Below are 24,454 nucleotides of genomic sequence, written 5' to 3'. Positions count from 1 at the left end.
GTCCTAGGTGTGTCTGGACTCGAATGGCTCAAATGGCTCGAGCCAAACGAGCCCAGGGAACCAACTGCTGCAGATCGGCCAAGAGGAGTCGCAGATTAGGGTTCTGTGGGAAGGGGATCGAGTTCGGTCCTGTGGGGTGCATGGGCCGGGGTCAGGGGTTAGGTTCAAACCGCCCAGACGTGGGCTACGTCTGGGCGGCGGGGCTCCGGCCAGGGGTGGCCGGAGCAGGGCGGCAGCAGCCCTAGAAGGGCTGCTGCTCGCGGCGGGCCGAGAGGAACAAGGGAGGGGCAGTTTGGGTTCGGGCTAGGGTTTTCAGTTGGGTCCGGGTCGGGTTTGGTGGTCCGGGTCAAGTCAGCGGGTCATGGGTTAAGTTAGTTGGGTTCGGGTCCGGGTTAAGTTAGTTGGACTCGGGTATTTTTATTTTTAAGTTTTTAGTTTAATTAAGGGTTTAATGGGCCTAATTAAATCTCAAAATTTAATTGGGCTCCATTTAATTATTTTGGGTTGAACTTAATTATTTGGGCTTAATTAATTTAATTAAGTGAGCTCACTAATTTTTATGGGCTTTAGGGCCCATGAAAGATATTGGGCCAGTCTTTGGGCTTTTGGGCCCATTGGGCCAGAATTGGTTGTTAATGGGTTTGAATTATTTAATTGGGTTTAGAATAATTTTATTGGGCTTAAGTATGTTAATGGACCAGTCTCAGTATTAATGGGCCAGATTTAAGTAAATGGGCTTGAGAGTTTAGGGCCCGCAGTCCAGTACAATCCATGAGAAATTGCATGTGTCCTGATTATATATTTAATTATTTTTATGCATTGAAGTTATTTTAATATGTATATGTTAGTATGAAATTAAATTAAATATATATGAAGGACACACATTTTATTTAAGTACATGCATTCATGAAATAAATTTTTATGCATGACTTAATGTTTAAGGTTGAGCAAAAGAAAATAATTTTATGTTGGAAGTTGAAGTAGTGTGACAATTTGAGGGGGATTCGTCCCCATATGTGAACTATTGAAGGGCATTTTACTGCCAATTTAAGAGGTGATTCGTCACCGCCACGTACGTTGGTTTTCACGCTGATCAGTATTTGATGTATGATTTAAGGTTACACTATGGATACAACCATGCGATGTTAGAAAATAATTTGCTCAGCAATGTTTATGTATGATTATGATATTTAAGTTAATTTAAGTTATGTTATGTCGTAATGTTATTTTAAGCATGCACATTCATGTATATGTTATGTATTAGTATTAAAGTGATATAAATTATTTTAAATCCTTGTTATGTTAGCATGTTGGGCTTCTAGGCTCACTACACTGGTATGGTGCAGGTGAGTACGTAGAGGATGTAGTACCCACCGGAGGCGAGGACGTATGAGCAGACTGGCAGTGATCCTCGTGACCGTGATAGATGTCTGAGTCACATTGCATGTTTTGAATACTTCAGCATGTTATACATTTAAATTATTTTTCAGTGGTTGTGGTTTGGAATATTTTATTTAAATATTTTCATTGCATGCAAACTTTAATCATTTTATTTATGCAGTATCTTAATTCAATATTTGACTCAGATATTTATTTTATTAAAGAATGCATTTTATTTGAGTTATTTATTTATTTATTTATTTATTTATTTATTTTTAAATCTTTTTATTCTGTGCATATATGTATGGGCATATATGTACATATTTTTATTTAGTAAGTAATTAAAAAAAAAAAATTTCCGCATATTTATTTATTAATTATAGAGTTAGGGTCGTTTCAGCAAATTTTAGAGAAAATCTCTAAATGTTTAACGTGTTCGTTGATGTTTTTTGATGCTATAATAATATCATCAATATAAACAAACATAAAGTTGAAATAATCCTTAAAAAAGTTATCCATCTTTCTTTGAAATATCTGGGGTGCATTAGCCAATCCCATATGCATAACTTCCCAAATATGGTGTCCTTGTGGAGTAGAGAAGACTGTGAATTTTTTACCGCCTTCTTCCATTCTTATCTGGTAGAATCCAGACTTACAATCAAATTTTGAGAACACTCTAGCATTTCGTACACAGCTAATTAGATGTTCTCTACTGGGTATGAAGTACCCATCAAACTCCAGGATTTTATTAATACCTTGGTAATTAATAACTAACCTGGGTTTTCTTCTTTTTATTTCACCATGATTTCTGACCAGAAATCCTGAGCTGCTATATGGTGAAACTCTTTCTTTGATTAGACCAAGGTCCAAATGTTCCTTGATAATCATTCTCATATCCCTTTGATCTGTTAAGTTCATCGGGATAGGCTTATATCTGACGAATTCATACTCTTTTCCTTCCTTTAGAGTAAGACTGGCTTTGAGTTGATTTCTATCCCACCATGCCAAAGGATGTTCGTTATAACTTTCTTTGAGCCTCTTTTTGACATCCTTAAGGGATACCTTATTTTCTAACTCTATATCTCTGTGATGTAGAGTTACCTTGAAAAGCTCCATATCCTCTGTTTGGAGTTCTTGTTCTGTTGTTATTTTCAACATGGTTTCTCCAAACCTTCTTGGATCTTTTATTTTTGGGTGAAAAAGTTGTCCTTTATCACCACGCTGGCTGCGAAATATTATCGGCAATTGTCGATAAAAAGAAACCTTGAGTCTTTGAACGATAATTTTATGATCACAAATTGTAGTGAACATAAGTCTTCTTGACTCATTGTCTTGTGTGTACTTCTTAAACATTTGTAAGAAGTTATTTTCCAACAGGATATCAGCTCCTGTATCATGGAAATAGATTGGTGGTGTCTTTACCTTGTACCAAAGTGTCTGATCTGCTCCTTCCATAAGAATCTCTGCTTGTTTTATTCCTTTACAAAGAATTAAAATTCTTCTAGAGAAATCTCGTCCAGCAATTTTTGGTAATTCTTCTTCACATTCTTCATGGAAGACTCCTCTTTTTGCTTTACAAATTCCTGCTCCCGAATCAATATAAGCTGCAAAGTATTCAGCCTTATATTGTTCATACAACATCCCTATCGGAATGTATATGGAGAATGGACTTGTTGTCATTTTTTAAAGGGATTACTAAATGGCCCTGTCATTTTTAACAGCATGTGTTGTAACTCAGTAATCCGATTAAGACTATTCGCCTTTAGTCTTTCTAAGGCTTCAGAAGGTAGAGTATGGTTACTCCTTTCTACCTCTTCAATGCGTCCTAGTAAATCATGTTCATGACTTACTAATTTCAATAATTGTTTCTTCCTCTGTTTGTAAACAGAGTTTTCGAATCTGATTAAGGGATTGTCCCTTATCCAATTCTCTTGGTTTTCCATTTCTTAGAATTCTTATTGAATCCTCCAAGTCTTTTCTTTTGCCATGAACTCTATTCCTTTTTCAAGGCGTTTCCATGGTTTATGGTCCTCTAAAAACTCTAGGCCAAGAATGAGCTGATCCACTTCTTTTCCTGGAATTCCACATATTTGAACTTTCAATTCTCCAATATTTATCAATCCTTGGTAAGTTCTTTTTTCCTGTTGTTCCAAATAGTAAATCGAGTTACAAGGGAACTGGTTCCGATGACTTGTAATTTCGAATACTATTTTTACTTCTTTCCATCCTTCTGGAGATCTAAGTTTTCCTATTATAGAAAACTCTTTTTCTTCTGGTGGAATTTCTTGAATAGGAGATTTGTCCCATCTCCTACTTGTCATTCGGTTTCCTTGGAAAGATAACCTTCGAGGTTCTATTTTAAGGTCTCTGTATAAAACCGGTCTGTCTTGAATTTGAATGTCTGTTTCCTGAATTAAAGGAAACTCGATTCTTTCTGGGTATATCGCATGAGCAACTTTCCCAAAGATATCTGGAATTTCAATGAACTCATTTCTAATAAATAATTCAGAATGGTGAGTATTAGAAAGAGCATATGAAATTTGATTTGTAATAGAATATGACCTATTACCTTCCTTCATTAGTCTTTTTTCCTTGAAGTTTTGATGTAAATTCAAGGCTCGACTAAAGTCCCTGTCAGCTAAATTGTAGGCTATTCTTGGATAAATAACTCCTACAATTTTTTCTGCACAAAGATTTTCTGAGATAGTACCCATGACATCATCTTGAATATTCCCCATTCTTTTATCGCATACTACGATATCTATAGATGAATCTATTCCTTCTTTAAAAGTTGCCTTAATCATTATTTGGATTGCTCCAATATGAATCCAAGACATCGTCCTTGCTACCTCACTTTTCAACTTTTGCAATTCCTCTCTTATTTCTTCAAAAGGAATTAACTGCATCTCTATTTGATTACTTGTTAACTCCATGGGGATTGCCATTTCCCTTCTGGATACTTTGTAAATCAAATTATGTCTTCTTTGTCTAAGCCCTAGGTTGCCTAAGACTCTTTCTACTTGTCCTGCCGAAAATCCCTGATACTTTTGTAACGTTAGATTTTCTCTCATAATCCTTTGGACCATATTATGAGATATCGTGGTTTGGCTAAAGAATCCAGCCAAACTTTCATGTGTTTCCTGCCGAAACACTTCTTCTTTATTCTGATTCTGATTCTGATTCATCCTCAGAATCTTCTTGACTAAACAATATCTCTTCTTCGTATATGCTTTCATCTAAGGGGATATCCTCAAATTGATATACTTGGACTAGATCTTGAAAGAAGACCGCATCATCCATATCTGGTGTTGCTTCAAAGAGTTTAACTCCTTTTTTCTCATTTTCTGGACAATTTGTAGATATATGTCCTCTTGCTCCACATGTCCAGCAGTTGCAATCCTTGAAACTTTCACTTGTTCTTGTATGAGTTCTTCTGAAAGTTCTTCTTGATGGTGTTCTTCCCCTGCTTTGTGATGAGCTTGTTACTGGGGATGTTCTTGTAGGGTCCATTTCTTCTTCCTGATCTATAAGATATGGCCTTTTGTTTGGACCAAAACGTTCTTGGTTTTCAAGAACTTCTCATTATTTTATTATAGGGATTATTTCTGAATTTCTTCCTTTTAAATCTCTGTTATCTGTTTCCAATGATCGTTGGAAGATCATTTTCTCTACAACATAAAGGTGTACGTTTATCTATACCCCTTATTTTCTTGTATTTCTTCTGTAATGCTGCCATATGGCACCATTCTGCCAATTTTCCTTTCAAAAAGGATGCGCGTCTTGCCAATGTATCAAGATGACCTGGAACGTATTCTTTAATCAGCATTTCTCTCCAGGGACTTGGCATTTTTGCGAAAAATAGCTGAATAGCTACATTTTCCTCGACTCCTGAATTACATCTGTATTTGGTGAATAACATAATGTATTCATCAACTAAACAGATATCATGTAACTCGAAACTATACAGAGCTTGAGTATATCTTCTCTTTTTCTCTTTATCTTGATTATTGAAATAGTCTACCCCTATGAATTGTGCTTTAAATAGGGTGACCATTCTTTCCAATCTCGCTGAGAGATTCTCCTGCTAAGATTGATTCCTTCGTATCTGGCATAGTCATCTCCCATGCAATCTTGATAGATCCCATTAGACTCATTTCTAAAAGTTTAATGAATCCTTCTTTATTGAGATCTAATGTCCCTACTGCAATTCTCATAGCTGACGTTCAATCATCTATAAGATCTTCTCTGTTTTTTAAGTCCAAAACATCAAGGTTTAACATAACCCCGTAAGGATGTATTAGATCTAAAACAGTTTTTCCGTAAGGAGTTTGATGGAGTGGGATTTTACTCCTTCTTGATCTGGTTCCTGCTGGATGTGAATTTTCTCCAACCTGGAACTCACTATGTGGTTCTTCTGTTTTAACCATATATCTTGGGGGATTCCCTATGGGTTGTTCACCCTCAGGGGAATTCATTTTTAGATCTACTACTTTGAGATTCGCAAAATAATCCGCAAGATCTTGTAGATCCTCGAGATTTAATCTTTCTAAAGTAGTCATCAGATATTGTTTTTCTCTGATACTGCTTTTATAAGATTAATCATCCTTTCATCATCAGTTAAAGGTTTTTGAACCATTTTGGTTTTACCTTTCTGATGTAACAAAGGTTCAGTACCAAACGAGAGTGGTAACCTTCCTCCTGTATTTCCTTTTCTAGAACCAGAAGTGTGTTCTAGATTTATGATTTTATTTTGAAGATCCTTTAGAGTTCCAAGAATTTCTTCTTGTTTCTTAAGGATTTCTTCAATTGCCGAGATATTTCATACAGCTGATTGCTGTAATATTGTACCGTCTTTTGAATTTCTCTAAGATCTCCGGAGACTTTAGAGGAATCTGGGGTAATCTCTAAAAATTTAGAGTTAGAGATCATCTTTCTTACTCCCTTCAAAATTAAGGGCATTAATCACAACCTGTTGTAACTAATCTATTATGAGTAGATTAACTTGTTTATAGGATTTTATATGAATAAAATCCTCTTGATTCGAACCTTCGTTTGAAGTCATTTTTTGTAGAAAATCTTCTTCTCAACAAAGAAAAGTATGAATTAACGAATAATATAAAGTCTGAATAATTAACCTAAAGCTCTGATACCAATTTTGCGGATGATTCAAGTACCATAATTGAGCACAAAAATACCAATTTTGCGGATGATTCAAGTACCATAATTGAGCACAAAAATAGCATAAATAAAGTACATAAATGCATAAATTGGGTACAAAAATTAAACATTGGATTTGACCAAGTTTGGTGGTCCTAGGGAGTTTTAAGAAAGAATTTTTATTGTAGGGATTTATAAAAAAGTTAGGTTTGGGTTTAGAGATTTATTCACAATTCACTCAAATATATACCTCCGTTTTTTTCTTTTTTTCTTTTTTTTTTAATTCTTTGAAGTGGATTTTGGTTTGGATATGTCAATTGGAAGTTTTGATTTGGATAATTGAAGTTGCTTTTCGAAATAGTGTTATGGGTTTATTTTGTAATTTGCTAAAATATGTCCGAAAATTTTAAAAAAAGTGGTCGACATCCATCAACTCCATTGCAAGTTTCTAAGTTAGAAAAATAAATAAATAAAGTTTGACCACGTTACTTTCTAGCAATCCCTCTTTGATTACTAGTAGCAAGTGAACAATAATTATCTTAGGGGTAAGAAAAAATATCGAATTTTTGGTTTATCGAGGTTACCATTATAATGACCCATTGTATCAAGATGGGTCTTTTCAGCGTGCTTATATTTCCATCACATACACCCTGAGAAACTTCCCAGGGGGTAACACATCCTATAATTTTCCCAAGTCGAGCACGCTTAACTTTGAAGTTCTTATATGATGAGCTCCCGAAAAGAAGATGCATCTTCTTGATATTAGTAGTACATATGAAATCTTTTAAATTTTCCTCAACTATGCAGTCTCATACCTACACAGTCTCAAAATCCCTCTCATTTCGACAGGATCGGTTCATTCATGTCTCCCTCCGTCTAGAAGCCTACCAGGAGCCGCTCATTGTCCGTGCACCTCTTGGCACCGACGATCACTCCTTGCCTCCTCAGCCCCGGGCGTCACAACCATATCGAAAAATAATGATACCGACTTTTTCTTCATGGTAACAGTATGAAATTTGAAAATTTCGGTATGTACCGATATACCGAAATATTATATAAAAAATTTAAAATATATAATATTTTTAAACAATAAATCTTTAAATTATAAAAAATATAAGGTTTTTTTCGGGTATAAAACGGTATATATCGATACCGTACCGAAATTTCAATATACCGTAAAATTTCGATATAATCGGTATGCTAGTTATATGTACCGAAATTTTTGGTATACCGAAATGTTCGATACGGTATCGGTATAAAAAAATTTATACCGTAATTTTTGGTACGTTGTATGATATGAATTTTTCGGTACGGTACAATATGTCACCCCTAGTCTGAGGATTTCTGAGTTGTTAATCGCTTAATTAATTATCAAAAGTTCAATTTTTTTTCTTATTAACATTTTTTTTGGGACAAGTCTATCTCATTACTGCTTACTTAATTAGCATGATTTATAGCTATCACGTTAACTCCGAAGCTCACCTAATGTACATCAAATCAATTTCGAAACATGTATTGTGACAGTACCCGCGGGTTTTATAGTTAAAAAATACACTAATTTAAAAATATAATAATTCCACATAAATAACATTCATACAGTATTACAGCATATGACTGATTCAATTATTGCAGCTTCTTTTTTAATATTGATTTGGACCTTAGCGATGCAATAATTAGCATTTGAATAGTAATAATCCAACACGGCAACATAGGAAGAATCCTGGAAATTCCCAGCATGCCAATCCACGCACACATGCAAGATTCGTCCCCAAATACTATCCAATTCTTGTTGAACTAACTATTTTTCCCTTTTCCGGCTTCTTTATACCTGATTTTGAAGTCAAAGAAAGCCATTCTTTGATGTTTCTATTCTGCTAAATACAAAGTCCCACGCGTTTTTCAAGAAATAGCTTTTGCGTTATACTTGGGTTGTTCAAAATTACGTCTGAGAATTTTTCTGATATTTCCTTCTTAATTTGGTGCTCCAAAATCTATTCTGGTGGGGTGGGTGCATTGTCCGAGTCAACTCAATTCCTATTTCCTGGCGACGATTTTCTCAAGAAACTTGTTTTTTATTAAATTTGTTGCGAAATTATTTGTGGGTTTTGTTTTAGTTTTTGAGAAATGAAAGAGTTTTGGAGATCTAAAAACAGTCTCCTGGCGGCATTAGCGATATGCTGTCTATGTCTGCAGAACTTAACAATTTGCTTGTCCCTGAATGATGAAGGTGCGAGCTTTATTTGATCTATCTTATGATTTTTAAATATTTATTTTTCAAGTTTAAAGTTGTTAAAGAAGTTTATAGTTTGGTTGGTTTGTTTATTCTTAATTTTGTATGTGTATTTTAGGTGTGGCTTTGCTGAGATTTAAAGAGAACGTGATGAGTGATCCAATTGGGGCTTTATCAAATTGGGTTGATGAAGTAGGAACAGACAATCCATGTTCTTGGTTTGGAGTTGGGTGCTCAGAAGGATATGTTGTAGCTTTGTAAGTAGATTACTGCTCCAAATGCTTATCATTTTCTGACTTTTTAACTGATGGGAAAATGAAATTTTCCTAATGGGAAAGGGAGGATTTTCCTTTTTTAGTTTTGGGTTTCTGTTCTTTTGACCTTTTCTGGATGTTGTTTTACCCGCAATTTCATGAGCATCTTGTTTTACAGTTGGGTTTATTGTAAGGAACTTGATCAGTACTGAAAATGAATGAATGTTTGTGTGTTGATATTTCATCTATAATCTCTAGTTGTAGGGTAGACATTGACAATCTGGTCTTACTGGCCATGCAAAAATTATTGAAGGAAAAAATATAGGATTTAGGGGTTCATGTATTGAATTTTAAATGATAGGCTATAGCTGGATATATAACAAACAGAACTTAGATCATACGAGAACTTACTGGTTTGCCCAATTTTTTTTTTTTTTACATGGAACTTCCATGTATATGAATTGCTGCCTAGGCACCTGGCTTCAGTAAATTTGTAGTTTACTGCAAGGTTCCTGTCTACTTGACCCCTCTGACTCTCGTCGATATTGTGGAAACATCGTGTAATCCTATCGAAGAATCTATTATAGGAGCGAAAACTACTCCAAAGCTCTATCACTTTCTCATTTGTGCTACAGCATCAATCACATGCACAAACAGTCACACACTTCCTTGCACATGTGACACCATCAAGCACTAGCAACCACTTGAAACGAAAGGAAAATTACTTTTTAGTTGAATAGATGCTTTTGTGGTCATGATCATTTCAATTTCAAATTATACGTTCTATCCAAATTGGTTTAATGTGCATGGGGATGCAATGCATGTTTTTCATGCCATTAGCATGAGTTAGGTTCAATGGTGTGAATTGAATTCTTTTCTTCCTCTCTAGTCGAGCTGAGAAGTAAACCGCAAAAAAAATTCCTTCATCGATCAAATCAACCAAAATCCTGAATTATTATCATAGTTAACTTCCTTACCCTTAAAACAATTATCCTTTTTTTTTATCTCATGGGTTTTTTTTTTATCATTTGTCTCTAGGAACCTGGAAGATCTCTGTCTGAGAGGTACCTTGGCTCCTGATTTAGGGAACTTGGTTCACATGAAATCCATGTAAGATGTAACTTATTGATTTCTTATTGAACTTTTCTGTTTTCTTGCATTTTTTGTTAACTTCAATTTCTTGACAGAATCTTGCGCAACAATTCTTTTTCTGGCGTAATCCCCAAAAATTTAGCAAAATTAAAGAAATTAGAGGTATTAGACCTTGGATACAATAACTTCAGCGGAGAGGTTCCATGTCAGCTTGGCAATAATTTCTCATTGGCAATCCTGTAAGTTTGCAATAAAACTGGATATTCTTGTGGAAATTATCTTTATCTTGATCTTGTTAATTTATACTTTCTGTTTGACGCAGTTTGCTAGACAACAATGAGTTTCTTAGCAGCTCATATGCCGAACTTTATGAACTCCAAAAGCTATCTGAAGTTCAAGTGGAAGAAGAGTTGTTATCCGGCCCCACAAGGAACAGCAATTCAATCTTGTGGTAAATCTTCAGCATGTGTGAACTTCCATCCTCATTATAATCTAATATAATAAATTGGAATTGAAGTTTATCCATTCATATAGTTATTTAATGATTCAATGAGAAAAATTAGTAATGTCATGCACAATTTTGAGTCTCAGTCCTATAGATTTTAGTTGATTGTCGGGTTGGTACTGAAGCAACACATTCGCCATCATGTTGTAACAACGCATAAAATGTTAGTCTTCCCAATTTTTGTAGTCTGATGGTATCTCAATTTTGGCCCGACACACTGAATAAATCCCATGTTTTTAAAAGCAGAAAGATGTTTTTGACAATGCAAACAAGGCGAGGCTTGTTTTCTCTTTTGTTTTTTTTTTGTCTAATATCAGTGTCCCTCCTGATTAAGATTCAATGGTTTTTTCACTTTTCAAGATGAAAATTTCCTTGCCTTCTTCACAGGGATTCACTGGAGAAAAGAGAAGCGCCACATAGAAAATTGTTACAAGAAACTCCTAGAGCTCGAAAATTGTTACAAGAAACTCCTAGAGCACGGAGGCAAGGGTGGAGATTTCTACCCCCACCAATACCCACTTTAAGAAATTCACCATCTCCATCTCCATCTCCATCTCCATCTCCATCTCCATCTCCTTCTCCTTCTCCTTCTCCTTCTCCTTCTCCTTCTCCTTCTCCTTCTCTATCTCCTACTACACTAGCACCATCCTCTTCTCCTTCCCTCTCTCCCGTTACACGTGTTTCTCCTCCTTCGCTTCCTATCCCAACAGAAAGTCCTGGCACATCAACTGGAAATTCTAAGAAGAGTCATCAACTTCTTATATTGTCTCCCGCCATTGGAGGTCCTGTATTTGTTCTAGTGTTGGTTGTTTGCTTCTTCTATTGCAAGAGTGGTAAGGTTGCTGCTGTAAATCCCTGGGCTACTGGACTAAGTGGACCATTGAGGAGAGCATTTGTAACTGGTAATGTTGCTGACGCAAAATGTCTAATGTTTTGCTCGTTTTTTTTAAATGCACACGTATAAGGCCCTTGAATGACAATTTGTAGTCTTGAGAGTTTATTCAACTTCTTAAGAATTACCATTAGAACTATTATTGATCATATTATCCTTAATTAATAGATTTTATATTTTTGGTTACTTCAGGGGTCCCAAAACTTCAGAGATCTGAACTTGAGGTTGCTTGTGAAGATTTTAGCAATGTGATTAGCTCTTCTGCAGTTCGCACGCTGTATAAGGGTACCTTGTCTAGTGGAGTTGAGATAGCTGTCGCATCTATTGCAGTAGGATCTGCAAAAGAGTGGTCGAATAGTGTGGAAGCTCAGTTCAGGAAGAAGGTATCTTTTTATATTAATGTCGATTCTTGATTTGAGATTCCATATTTTGACTGTTGCTAGCTTGAACACGCGGTCATATTTCATTCCAGTCACGGTTTCTTTTTTCTTGAAACTCAATTTGGCTTCTTATTTGTCTCAGATCGACACATTATCAAGAGTAAATCACAAGAATTTTGTTTGCTTACTTGGATATTGTGAGGAAGAGGATCCTTTCACTAGGATGATGATTTTCGAGTATGCTCCCAATGGAACTCTCTTTGAGCACATCCACAGTGAGTATATTGATCTCTTGATTTTTTTTCTTAGTGCTTCAATTTAAATTTGGTCTATTCATTGTTGATACGGTAATTCTATTCTTATCAATCATTTCATAATTTCGTCGAACTCTTGTGAATTCTACAGTAAGAGAAGCTGAACACTTGGACTGGGAAGCACGATTAAGAATAGCAATGGGCGTTGCATACTGTCTCGAACACATGCACTCATTGACACCGTCACTCGCCCACAAAAACTTAACGTCCTCGTCTATATATCTCACTGAAGATTATGCAGCAAAATTAGCAGATTTTGTTTTCTTGGACGAAAAGGCTGCAGCTGAAACTGAACCGAATCTTTCAAGTAATGTTTATAGTTTCGGAGTCCTGCTATTTGAGATGATTACTGGTAAACTCCCGTACGCTGTAGGTAGTAGTGATTCACTCCAAGACTGGGCATCCAATTATCTGAGAGGAGTACAGTCTTTGAGAGAAACAATTGATCCTACTCTGAAAACATATCGTGAAGATCAACTTCAACTTATTGACGGTTTGATAAGATCGTGTGTTGATCCTGATTCGAGACAGAGACCGGTTATGCATGAAGTTTGTGCGAGATTGAGAGAGATAACAGGGATTGAACCTGCAGTGGCAATCCCGAAAGCATCACCTCTTTGGTGGGCAGAACTCGAGATTTTGTCAACTGAGGCTAACTAGATAGATACGTGAAGGATTTTTTTATTTTTAAAAAATTAGATAGATACGTGAAGTTGAAATAGTGAGCGACCTCTTTTTACTTGTGTTTCTCGAAGTGTAGAGGAAATTTCTTGATTATTGTACATAACATATGGCGGGAGAAATTATAATCATTCTTTTATTTTTTTAATTAATATTAAAATATGAAATCGAAACCTTGGCCTTTTGACAATCTTATTTTATAGTTAGTGATGCTTGATTCAATCAATCATAATTCGTAAAAACAAAAAATTTTAAAAATAAAATCACTCTTAATAATAAGAAATACAAAAGTGTGAAATAATAAGTCGAACTATCGTTAGAAAGACCTTAACGAATTGCCATCATTTTGGCACTTGGATTAAACAATAACAAAAGTAAACCAAACTCTGCAGCCAATAAACACTCACAAACCGATCCCACAGCAAACATAAACAACAGAGAAGCCATGTAGTCAACATAATCAAGGGAGACGTCTGAAACAGACCGAAATGGGTACTTCTATGCGCGGCGCAAGGAGTTAAAGATGATTCACACTTTCTTGAACTCTCTATCTTCATTGCCGCACACTAAACCAGAGTAGTCACTTCTTGAAACAACATTTGCTAATGTTAGTTATGACTATGCAATGCACCAATTCAACAAGAAGATCAGAGATCGAGTGGACCAAATTATGGGCTATACTGATATGCTGGAGGTCCTTTTACCTCTTCCTACAATAGCTGAGTCATGTCAGTGTCGTCAAGCCCAGTGCTTTGTGGTATGTCGGAATACCAAGAACGCAGAACATTCCAATCACAGGCCAAAAAAAAAAAACAGTCAAGTGAAATTGCCCATGACAATCAAGACCACAGACCAAATGGACCAAAAAACGAAACAATTGAACAAATCCACAAGCAAACCATGGGATATATTTCACAAGATTTTAGAAATCCATTGGCATTGCAAACAATTTATTGATTTCTGTAACTGCCTCTTTTGTGCACAAAGTTTGTTCAAACAAATCACTTCTATTTTCACTGGATAAGCTTGGCAAGGAGTTGTATTGAATGTTAACTAATTCATCATCAGGGAGAATCAAAAATTGTGCTTGATGATTAGGCACTTTATTTTGGTTCCTTGGCTCCTGGAACGTGCAGTTGACGTCATCTACAGCTTTATGATTATCAAATTCATCATCAGGTAGTATCAGAAACTGTTCACACTTGACCTCATCAGGAACTTTAGTTTGCTTCTTTGGCCTGCTTTTCCTCCTAAATTCTATCGACTTTCCAAACATCATGTTAATATCACTCATTGCCTCCTTCAAATTAACAGTGGGTTCTACAAGACCATGGTGCCAAACATTTTCTACTGCTGGTTCATCAGAGATGGTGGATCCTACAAACCTATACACAACTGTATCCTCTCTGTGTCCAGCTTCAGTTGCCCTTCTAGAACTCGGCTCTTTAAAACACTGTGGAGGAATATCAGTTGGATACGCACATGAAGAATCATTCGCATGACTGTTTGATATGCGAACACTTTCAGATTTTTGAACATGAATACCTTTCTCAATGATTTTCTCTTGAGCATCATGAGTTTTCTCGCTGTCAACATATATTTCAAATGGTTTCTTTAGGGGATCGTTAACATCAGATCTTTGGAGTCGTGGAAATATTGAATCCTTCGACAAGTTCTGCTGAGATGATCCAACCTCAGCATGTATGCTCTCATCCGTGAAAACCTCAAGTCCTTTGTTCAAGTTACCATTTTTGAACTTGTTTCTGTCTCCTCTCCTGTCACTGATTGATGGCTCTAATGGCTTTCGAAACATGCTGTTGATGTCATTCATGGCCTCTTTTGTGTTAATTGTGGGCTCCACAAGACCATGATGCCGTGAATCTTCTGCATTAGATTTCCCAACTATGGCAGTATCTACAAACTTCCCCACAACTGTATCCTCACTATAAAATTTTTTACTTCCACCTTGTCTTACTTCTTTCATGGGAATTTCATCTGTAGATCTTTGTGGTAGGTCCATCTTGCTCGCAATATTTACCAACTTAGATTGCATCTCAGGCAGATACTCTTCAGGCCATGTTTGTTCAGGTTTGCCATCAGCTTTTAGCATATTCTCATGGCAAGATCTAACCTTGTCGTGGGTCACAAATTTTTTACCAGAACATAGTGATTTGCCATTGACTTTTTGTCCCTGGTGCTGCAGTATGTCTGCCAATTGTTAAATAGTGAAGCAAACCAAGCAACGAATAAGACTTATAACAAATAACGATCAACAAAAACCTGAATTATCTTATTTTTGTGTCTCTCCATGCGATGGAGAAATAGCTCATATGACTTTAGCAACTCGTCAACAGGCTCTGCAACACTGTATAGATGAACATAAGTCCAACTAATGAAACATTAATTACCTATGCCCATGACTCATTATTCTCTTGTATTCATGAAATTTGACAAATAAATACTACAGAAGGAAACAGTCCTTTTAAATTAGAGGCGAGGTGTCCCTAAAGAGGAGAGTAGATTACCCCCACTCAGAGCAAGTAATTCTAAAACAATTAGTCATATTGATCGATTAGCTATACCATTCTAAAACTATGGATAATAGAGTAAGTTCTCTCTAGGTTGAAGTTTGATAAAGAAACTCTCCTATCATAAAGTTCAAAGGACAAGACCAAAATAACACATGTTGGCATCACTGAAAAATCATTGCCACAAAATATACAGAAGATAAACCTTCGAGAATTGAAGAAAGCAACAAGTTAGCTTCGGCCAATGAACTTCTCAAAAAAAATCCAGTGCGCATGGAGCTGAAAGGATGAAAAACATGACATATGTTCATGTGTGGGCATATATATACCATCAATTATGCCCCACATAGAAAAGCACCGAACAAATGGATGTAGCTTCTTACTTCTGCACTCCAAGATGATAAATTTTCTCAGCTGCTTCAAATTTTTTCATCTTCTCATAATAGAGGGCATATGCAAGGTAAAACAATGACTTTTTCATCCCAATGTGGTTCATCTCCATAGTTCTCAAAACTCCCTTTGGATCATCCACAAAATCCATCTACAGAAAGACAACTGAATATAAATTTTACTTGAACCGCTCGCATAAGCTAAAAATATGCAAACATATTGTATCTAGTAAATACAGCCAAGCTAGTGGAACAGGTTTATTCTTATTTCGACTCTGGAACATCGCTAGTTCTAAGCAAAACATGAACTTGTGTTTCAGTGTAGAGCAGGAATACGAGAGAAATAGACTCGAAGTAAAAAATTTTCAAATTTCATGTGTATTTTCGAAAAATGGCAACTTTTGCAAACAAAATACGGAAGTAACCTCGTCAAAACGGCTCTCCGACGCCAATCTAAATGCTGGTTATTATAACTCACAATCAAGAAAGAAGGAAGAAGTTGGACTGCTGCTCTCGATACACTTTTCTCAATTTCTAAGCTAACAAAAAACATAGTAGCATCAATCCACAAAACAAATATTAAATCCACGAAAAAAGAAAAGGACCTAGAAAAGAGAACCACAAATATAGGTACAAACATAAGAATCAGCGTCACATAAGGATTTACCAGTTGCAACCACACGCGAATGTAACGCAAATCATTTGAGTAACGGCCATGGGCTAGGAAAGTCTCGGAACATTTCTGGAGAAAGCGAGGCAATTTCTCTTTCAGAACCTGAGGCTGCAACCAATCTTTCATTTTTCTTATCCCACTGTCGAGTGAAAATGGGAAAAAAAAAACAAAACAAAACAAAACAGTAGAGTATCCATTATGCTGAAAACTGCTGAAAAACATAAAACAGAAATAAAGGAGTGAGATTAATACCGGAGCCATGGGAGCAGAGGGTCATCGCCATTGTAGGATTTGATGTCCGAGATTATAGAAGAAAAGAGCTTGTTGTACAGAGTGCTGTCGTTGCTTGACATTGATCGGAGACTTTGGAAGATGGTTTTGCAATTAGGGGAAAGGGGGAGGGTTTTGTTCTGTTCTGGATTGGAGCCTAATTTTAATTTGAATTTGAATAGGGACTGTTTGGCTCTGAGCCGTTGATAGTTGAATTAGTGGTAGATTCAAATCTTCGAGTGGAATTGTTTTGTTTTTGGGAAAATTTTAAATTATGTTTTCTCCACCAAAATTAATAGCAAAAATCTGAATTGTTACCTGGCTAACATAGTTTGGAGGCTATTGCGTTAGTCTGGGGTTTATCCAGTGTGCACCGAAGGTAGCGGCTGTGGGTTTCCACGTCACAAAAAAAAAATATTGAATTGTTGTGAACTTTGTATAGTATTTTTATATCATACAAAATATTATAAAAAATTTAGCTGATATAAGGTTATTATGTCAATAGTCAATACAATGTAAATGAGAGTGGAGCAATTTCACCCCAACCCAAAAATGTAAGGGGTGTATTTAATGTTGAAAAATTAATGACGAGTATAAACTCTAGAAATTTAGTGATAAGAAAATAAATTTATTGGATTTTTAAAAATTACATGATATTTAATCTTGATTTTTAAAAACTCTATACAAAATTTAGAGATATTGAAACAATCAATGAATTTTGATAACCCCGTGAAAATCAATAAAGTACATGAAAATTATTAAACAAACATTAAAACACTGTAGTGACCTATTCTAAAACACCTACTAACTAGCAGTTAATCATGTAATTAACTTAAAATAAAAACACTTATTAAAAAAAGAGTTTATTGCGAAAATTTAAAAACCTATTACAAAAAAAACCGACGGAATACGACCGGTACTAAAAACTCAAATGTATTTTCCTGTGCATATTTACAACATACAACTGACTGTAGGTACATATGCTTCCGGTAGCTCATGGACCTGCATTTAACCCTATCTCGATCCGCTCGTCTCGTCCAACCCGAGACATGTCCGGTGGAATGGGATGTCCAAGATAATACCATGGACGTGAGTGACTAACGCTCAATACGTAAATATGAGTATAAAAACTAATATGATGTATGCAACGTGAGATGACTGGTCAACTATCAAGTCCTGCTCAGACTAGGCGTCAATGAGTATGTAGTATCATCTGGGAATTCGACCACTAGGTAATTCACACGCTTGTTTAGACCACCGTAATATCAACCTACATGCATTGCGGTAACTCCCGGTGTCAGAAAGTAATAACATGTGTAGGACTGAGCAACACTACGAGAAATTTATTACTATAGGACAGAGCGACCTTACGAGAAAGGTTATCTCGAGAGAGATACGGTTCAACGTGTATATGCACATGCAACATGTATGAAAAACAGTAAAACATGTATCATCACACATAAATACAACATATGAGCATGCATACTCAGCTGTCAATCTCAGTCAGTACTTACGTACCTCTAGTAGTGGATCAATATTTAAGTATAATCAGAGTATAGGTTCCAAGTTTACAGTCAAGTAATTATCATATCATTAATCATGTTTTAAAAGTCTTAACTAAGCTAACAAATACTCTTTATATTTAAATAAGATTTTTGGACCATACTTTCGTCTGTCCTCAGTCCGTTGATGTCGATAACCTATTTTATACTCACACTTTGATGTTATTCCATAAGCACCTTACTATTGTCATCGGGCCCTCAAATATAGACTAATGTATAGAGGAATAACTATGAATTGTGACTGAAAAGTGAAGCCCGGAGCCCCTATTTATAAGCGGAGTTCGGAAGCTCCGGAATTGGGACTCGGACGTTCCCAACTCTACATGCAAGCCACGTATCTGGTTGGCTGGGTTCGGACCTTCCGAACCCTGCATGCAATTGCTGAGTCATAATGGTTCGGACACCTAAAGGACACGTGGTCTAGACTGGGATCAGATGTTCTGATCATGGGTTCGGAACTTCCGAATTGTTCTTGGCTTCCAAACCAACCATGCACACTTCGTTATTTCTGAAGTGGGGGAGTTCGGATCTTTCGAACCGAGTTCGAACCTTCCGAACTGCCCTGCTTCCAAACTTGTTAAGGGTCCAGCTCGGTGCTTCCGAACTGTGGTTCGGATCTTTCGATCTCTCCAATGGTTTCAAAGTCCAAAATTCATATTTTAATTCAATTTAATTTTTTGATTTGTTTAATTAGTAATCCTTGATCATATTAACATTTAATTGACTTAAAACAAGATATGAATTACTACAAACACATAATGCAATACTATGATCCCAAATATTTAGAAAGACTTCTAATAAATATTTAGCTTTCATATATTCTCTTCTCTTCCCATTAAAATTATATTTCTACATCTCTCGTCCCTCCTTCAAATCGCATTTATGTATACTATTTTTTATTTTTATCAAGATTTACGGTCAAATTATCGCAGTGAATAAAAGTATTTCATGTGACTGCACTAGTGCACTTCTTACTCGGACATTAATTATATGCAAAAGCTATATAATGGCAAATGTTTATGCACATCTGATTTTATACGCTCTTTTGATCTGTATCTGCTCTACTCTACTCTGCTCTATTCTGTTTTGTTATGTCTATATGTGGGAGTCACCTCTTGTTTTTAAAAGGTCAACATTATGCATGTGATATGATACCTCTTATTTAATTTCTTATAGATCAACGTACTTCATATATTACGTGATGTGAGTCATCTATTGCTTCTCAAAGGTCAACATGCACGGAGTTTTAGAATTAATTTTGTTATTTTTTATATACAATTTAGATAAAATAATTATAATATTAAGTCATAACAAAATAGCCCATGAAGCTACGTCGAATAAGTTTAAAATATTTTATCATTCACATCACAAAAAATGACAAAAAAAGGGGAAAAAACTAACTAACTAACATTGATAAAAAATTTAAAATTAAAAACAAAATAATATAATGTATGAAATTATAACTAAAAAAAACTTTTTTCTTAATATATTAAATATTATTGAGGTGCAATAATTGTCCCTGCTTGGTAGGACGATCGAACCATTACGCTTAAGTTGCTTTGTGGTTTAAAAGATTTGAATTGGATAATTAGCACAAGCTATAACTTTCGGTAAAGCGGCAATTGCGCTCTTTTCTATAATTGATATCAGAGTTAAGGTCATGGGTTCGATTTCTATTGATTACACGAAGTCTAATTGTTGAGATGCAAAATTGTCCCTGCTTGGCGGCTGTGCGGTAGATTTGAGTTATACAAACGCTCTGTAGTGACCCTGCATGAAATCACCTACTAACTGGCAACTAATAGCATGCATTAAACTTAATACAGCAAAATACTTAACAGAGTAAAAACGTGCGGAAACTAAACCATAATTTACATATCAGCTTAGTATCATAATCCAGGCTTAAATCTGTAATGATACAACCAAATCGAAAACTTAAACAGTAAACATTATACAGCTATATCGAATCCTACTGTATAATAAAATCCTCAAGGCTCCTGCTCCCTAGTCCTGCCTTGAACTACCAGCTCCGTCCATCCTGCGACCTGCCCCATAGAATAGGGTGTCCAAGATAACAATTAGGACGTGAGCGCTAACGCCCAGTACATAAACATGAGTAAACATATGTATATAATGCATACAACATGATGACTGGTACAGGGTCATCTGAAAAATCATGCTCAAAACCGGCGCCACATGAGTGCTGCCACCGCACGGATCAACCTCTGGGTGCAACCACACTCGTCTAGTACACCAGAGTAGACAGACATAAATGCCCCCGTCGTCGCGGTACTCTCAGTGTCAGACTATCGAGTATAGAGCTGAGCGGCTCTATAGTTAGGTATAACAAGTTATAGGTCCAACGTGTATATGCACATGACATATGAGTATAGAAAACGGTAAATCATACATCATGTCATATAATAATGCCAAATAAATGCAACATATAAACATGTATACTCGCTGGCAATCTCAGGCAATGTGTACGTACCTCTAGGCTAGTTCAAGTATAGTAGGATCCTAGGTTCCAAGCCTATATTCAAAAGTTCACCGTATCACTACATAAATTCTATAAGCCTTGATTAAGCTAATAAGTACTCCCAAAACTTAAACAGATTCCCGGACCATACCTTCGTCCGTAGTTAGCCCTTTGGAGTCGCTAGTTCCGGATGACTATAACCACACCTTGGTTATTCCAGAACTTCTATTATAACCGATAGGGCCCTCAAGTGTATATCTCACACTATATAACTGAAGAAAGAAACTCGGGAATTCGTATTTAGAAATGAATCTGAGAAGCCCTATTTATAGGCAAAATTCCCGGCCAGGATCGGAACTTTCGATTTCAGGATCGGAGCTTCCGATCCAGCTCATTGCATGCATGTGTGACACGTCGGGATCGGAACTTCCGATCGGGCGATCGGAGCTTCCGATCTGCTCTACGTTCAACACTTGTCAAAACTCACGGCTGAGTCATCGAGCAAAGCTGGCAGCCGGAGATCGAAACTTTCGTTTCAGGATCGGAGCTTCCGATCTCTGTGCTTCCGATGAGGTTCCGAAGTGGCTGGGATCGGAGCTTCCGATCTGGGTTCGGAGCTTCCGATCCGGCCCAAAGTCAAAAGCCCAAATTCTCTTCTGAAGCCCAATTTAAACTCCGGAATCAGTTAATTACTAACCCTTAATTATGTTTAACATATTATTATCTTAAAATGGAATCTGGGTTACTACATTCTCCCCACCTTTAGATATTTCGTCCGCGAAATAACATCTAAAGACAAATCAAGATAACAATATGAAACATTCAAACCATGTTTTATTACAACAACTGTAATTACAACTACATGATAATAAAAAATATAAAGCAAACAACTCAGGATATTCCGCTTGCATACGACTTTCAGTTTCCCAAGTTGCTTCTTCAACGCATCGGCGCTGCCACTGTACCATCACAAGTGGTATAGTCTTGTTCCGAAGAACTTTCTCCTTTCTGTCTAAGATACGGATTGGTCGTTCAACAAAAGACAGATCTGGCTCTAGCTGAATATCAGTAGACTGAATCACATGAGATTCATCAGCTATGTACTGTCGAAGCAATGACACATGAAAAACATTATGTATACTAGAAAGATTTGGCGGTAAAGCCAAACGATATGCAACATCTCCGATCTTCTCCAGTATCTGGAAAGGCCCAATGAAACGAGGAGACAACTTGCCTTTCACGCCGAATCTCATCACCTTCCTGAAAGGTGATACTCGAAGGAACACATATTCACCAGGCTCAAACTGAAGTGGCCTGCGACGAATATTAGCATAACTAGCTTGTCTATCTTGAGAAACTTTGATCTTATGCTTGATCAAATCTACCTTGTCTACAATCTGCTGCACCAATTCAGGACCCTCGACTTGTCGTTCCCCGACTTCATCCCAGAATAACAGAGTACGACACCGTCGACCTTACAATGCCTCGAAAGGTGCCATATCAATACTACGATGATAACTGTTATTGTAGGCAAATTCGATCAAAGGTAACTGATCCTGCCAAGATAAGCCAAAATCTATGACAGAAGAACGTAGCATATCCTCCAGCGTACGAATCGTCCATTCTGACTGCCCGTCAGTCTTCGGATGATATGCAGTACTTAAACTCAGAGTGGTACCCAACGCCTCCTGAAAAATACCCCAGAAACGTGAGGTAAATCGTGGGTCTCTATCACTGACTATGCTCACTGGAATCCCATGCAATCGCACTATCTCCTGGATGTATAAACGTGTCATGCGATCATAAGAATACTCCCGGTTATAAGGAATAAAGTGTGCTGATTTCATCAAACGGTCAACGACAACCCAGATAGCATCACACTGACGTGTAGTCATAGGTAAGTGGGTAACAAAGTCCATAGTTACGTGCTCCCACTTCCATTCGGGAATCTCAAGATTCTGCAGTATTCCACCTAGTCGTCAATGTTCAGCCTTGACCTGTTGACAAACCAAACATCTAGAAACAAATTGATACACACTCCTCTTCATCCCTTTCCACCAGAATCTAGTTCGCAAGTCCTTATACATTTTCATGCTTCCAGGATGAACTGATAATCGACTCCTGTGAGCTTGAGATAGAATATCGTTCCTGAGCTCCGCAACATTAGGTACAACCACTCAATTAGATAAGCACAATAAACCATCTGCCTGAAAATGGAATCCAGATGTATTAACCCCATTGGCTAGACGTGTCAAACGCTGAGTCTTAACATCAGATATCTGAGCATCTCTGATCCGATAATACAATGCTGGCTCAGACAAAATAGTATACAATCGAATCCCATTTCTCCCTTTCTTGTGCTTGAGCGTAAAACTCAATGAACAGCATTCTTGAATCATATGAGATACTTCACTAGTCTGAAGTGCAGAAAGTCTCACCTGCCGACTCAAGGCATCAGCAGTAAGATTAACATAACCTGGATGATATTTGATTTCACAATCATAATCTTTCAGAAGATCCATCCAGCGTCTCTGTCGCATATTCAACTCCGCCTGAGTGAATAAATACTTCAAACTCTTATGATCCGTTAATATCTCAAATTTCTCGCCATAAAGATAATGCCTCCAAATCTTGAGCGCAAATACAATGGCGGCTAACTCGAGATCATGTACTGGATAATTACTCCCATGCGTCTTCAACTGTCGAGAAGCATAGGCAATAACATGTCCATGCTGTGTCAGAACATATCCTAACCCCTGACTAGAGGCATCAGTATAGACAACATAACCTCCTGATCCAGAAGGTAGAGCTAGCACAGGTGCAGTAGTAAGACGTCTACGCAGCTCATGAAATGACTCCTCATAATTCGAGGACCATATGAAGGAAACATCTTTCCGAGTAAGCTGAGTCAAAGGCCTGGCCAACTGTGAAAAATTCTCGATGAACCGATGGTAATATCCCGCTAGACCCAAGAAACTAAGAATCTCAGCAACCGTCGTCGAACGAGACCAGTTCAGCACTGCCTCTATCTTACTAGGATCAACAGATATCCCTTCATTAGAAATCACATGATCGAGAAACACTACCCGATCAAGCCAAAATTCACACTTGCTCAATTTCATATACAGCTGCTTATTTCGTAACGCCTGTAAAACAATTCTCAGATGCTGTGCATGCTCATCCTTGTCATGAGAATAGACAAGAATATCATCAATGAAGACGATGACAAATCTATCCAGATACTCTCGAAATACCTGATTCATCAGATTCATGAAGACTGCCGGTGCATTCATCAAACCAAATGGCATAACCAGAAATTCATGATGCCCGTATCTGGTCCTAAAAGCAGTCGTAGAAATATCTGAGTCTCGTACCCGCATCTGGTGGTATCCAGATCTCAGATCTATCTTCGAGTAAACAGAAGTACCCTGTAGTTGATCAAACAAATCATCAATTCGTGGCAAAGGATACTTATTCTTGATGGTGACACGATTCAACTGCCTGTAATCAATACATAATCGCATCGATCCATATTTCTTCTTGACAAATAAAACAGGTGCTCCCCACGGAGAAATACTCGGACGAATATATCCCTTATCAAGCAGATCCTGTAATTGCTGTTTCAATTCCCTCATCTATGAAGGTGCCAGACGATAAGGTTCTCAGGA

The 24,454-nt window shown here is 36.9% G+C and overlaps 2 protein-coding genes across 2 annotated transcripts; one reads left to right on the top strand and one right to left on the bottom strand.

Annotated features, from left to right (window-relative positions):
• Positions 1 to 8,275: 8,275 nt before the first annotated feature.
• LOC140879821 (probable inactive receptor-like protein kinase At3g56050) lies at positions 8,276 to 13,075 on the top strand. The gene is made up of 9 exons (XM_073283740.1): positions 8,276 to 8,764; positions 8,886 to 9,024; positions 10,060 to 10,131; positions 10,209 to 10,352; positions 10,436 to 10,564; positions 11,006 to 11,520; positions 11,703 to 11,893; positions 12,033 to 12,165; positions 12,296 to 13,075. The coding sequence occupies exons 1-9, from the start codon at positions 8,662 to 8,664 to the stop codon at positions 12,862 to 12,864; spliced, it is 1,995 nt and encodes a 664-aa protein (XP_073139841.1). The 5' UTR covers positions 8,276 to 8,661; the 3' UTR covers positions 12,865 to 13,075.
• A 173-nt stretch (positions 13,076 to 13,248) lies between these two features.
• LOC140884888 (uncharacterized) lies at positions 13,249 to 16,828 on the bottom strand. The gene is made up of 5 exons (XM_073291772.1): positions 16,728 to 16,828; positions 16,470 to 16,614; positions 15,797 to 15,954; positions 15,166 to 15,250; positions 13,249 to 15,082 (listed from the first exon to the last, which is right to left on the bottom strand). The coding sequence occupies exons 1-5, from the start codon at positions 16,826 to 16,828 to the stop codon at positions 13,808 to 13,810; spliced, it is 1,764 nt and encodes a 587-aa protein (XP_073147873.1). The 3' UTR covers positions 13,249 to 13,807.
• Positions 16,829 to 24,454: the final 7,626 nt, after the last annotated feature.

This window comes from Henckelia pumila, chromosome 2, assembly GCF_033568475.1.
Source record: "Henckelia pumila isolate YLH828 chromosome 2, ASM3356847v2, whole genome shotgun sequence".
Taxonomy (NCBI): Eukaryota; Viridiplantae; Streptophyta; class Magnoliopsida; order Lamiales; family Gesneriaceae; genus Henckelia; species Henckelia pumila.
The sequence above is the reverse complement of the archived record's forward strand: the minus strand, read 5'-3'. Positions and strand labels throughout refer to the sequence as shown.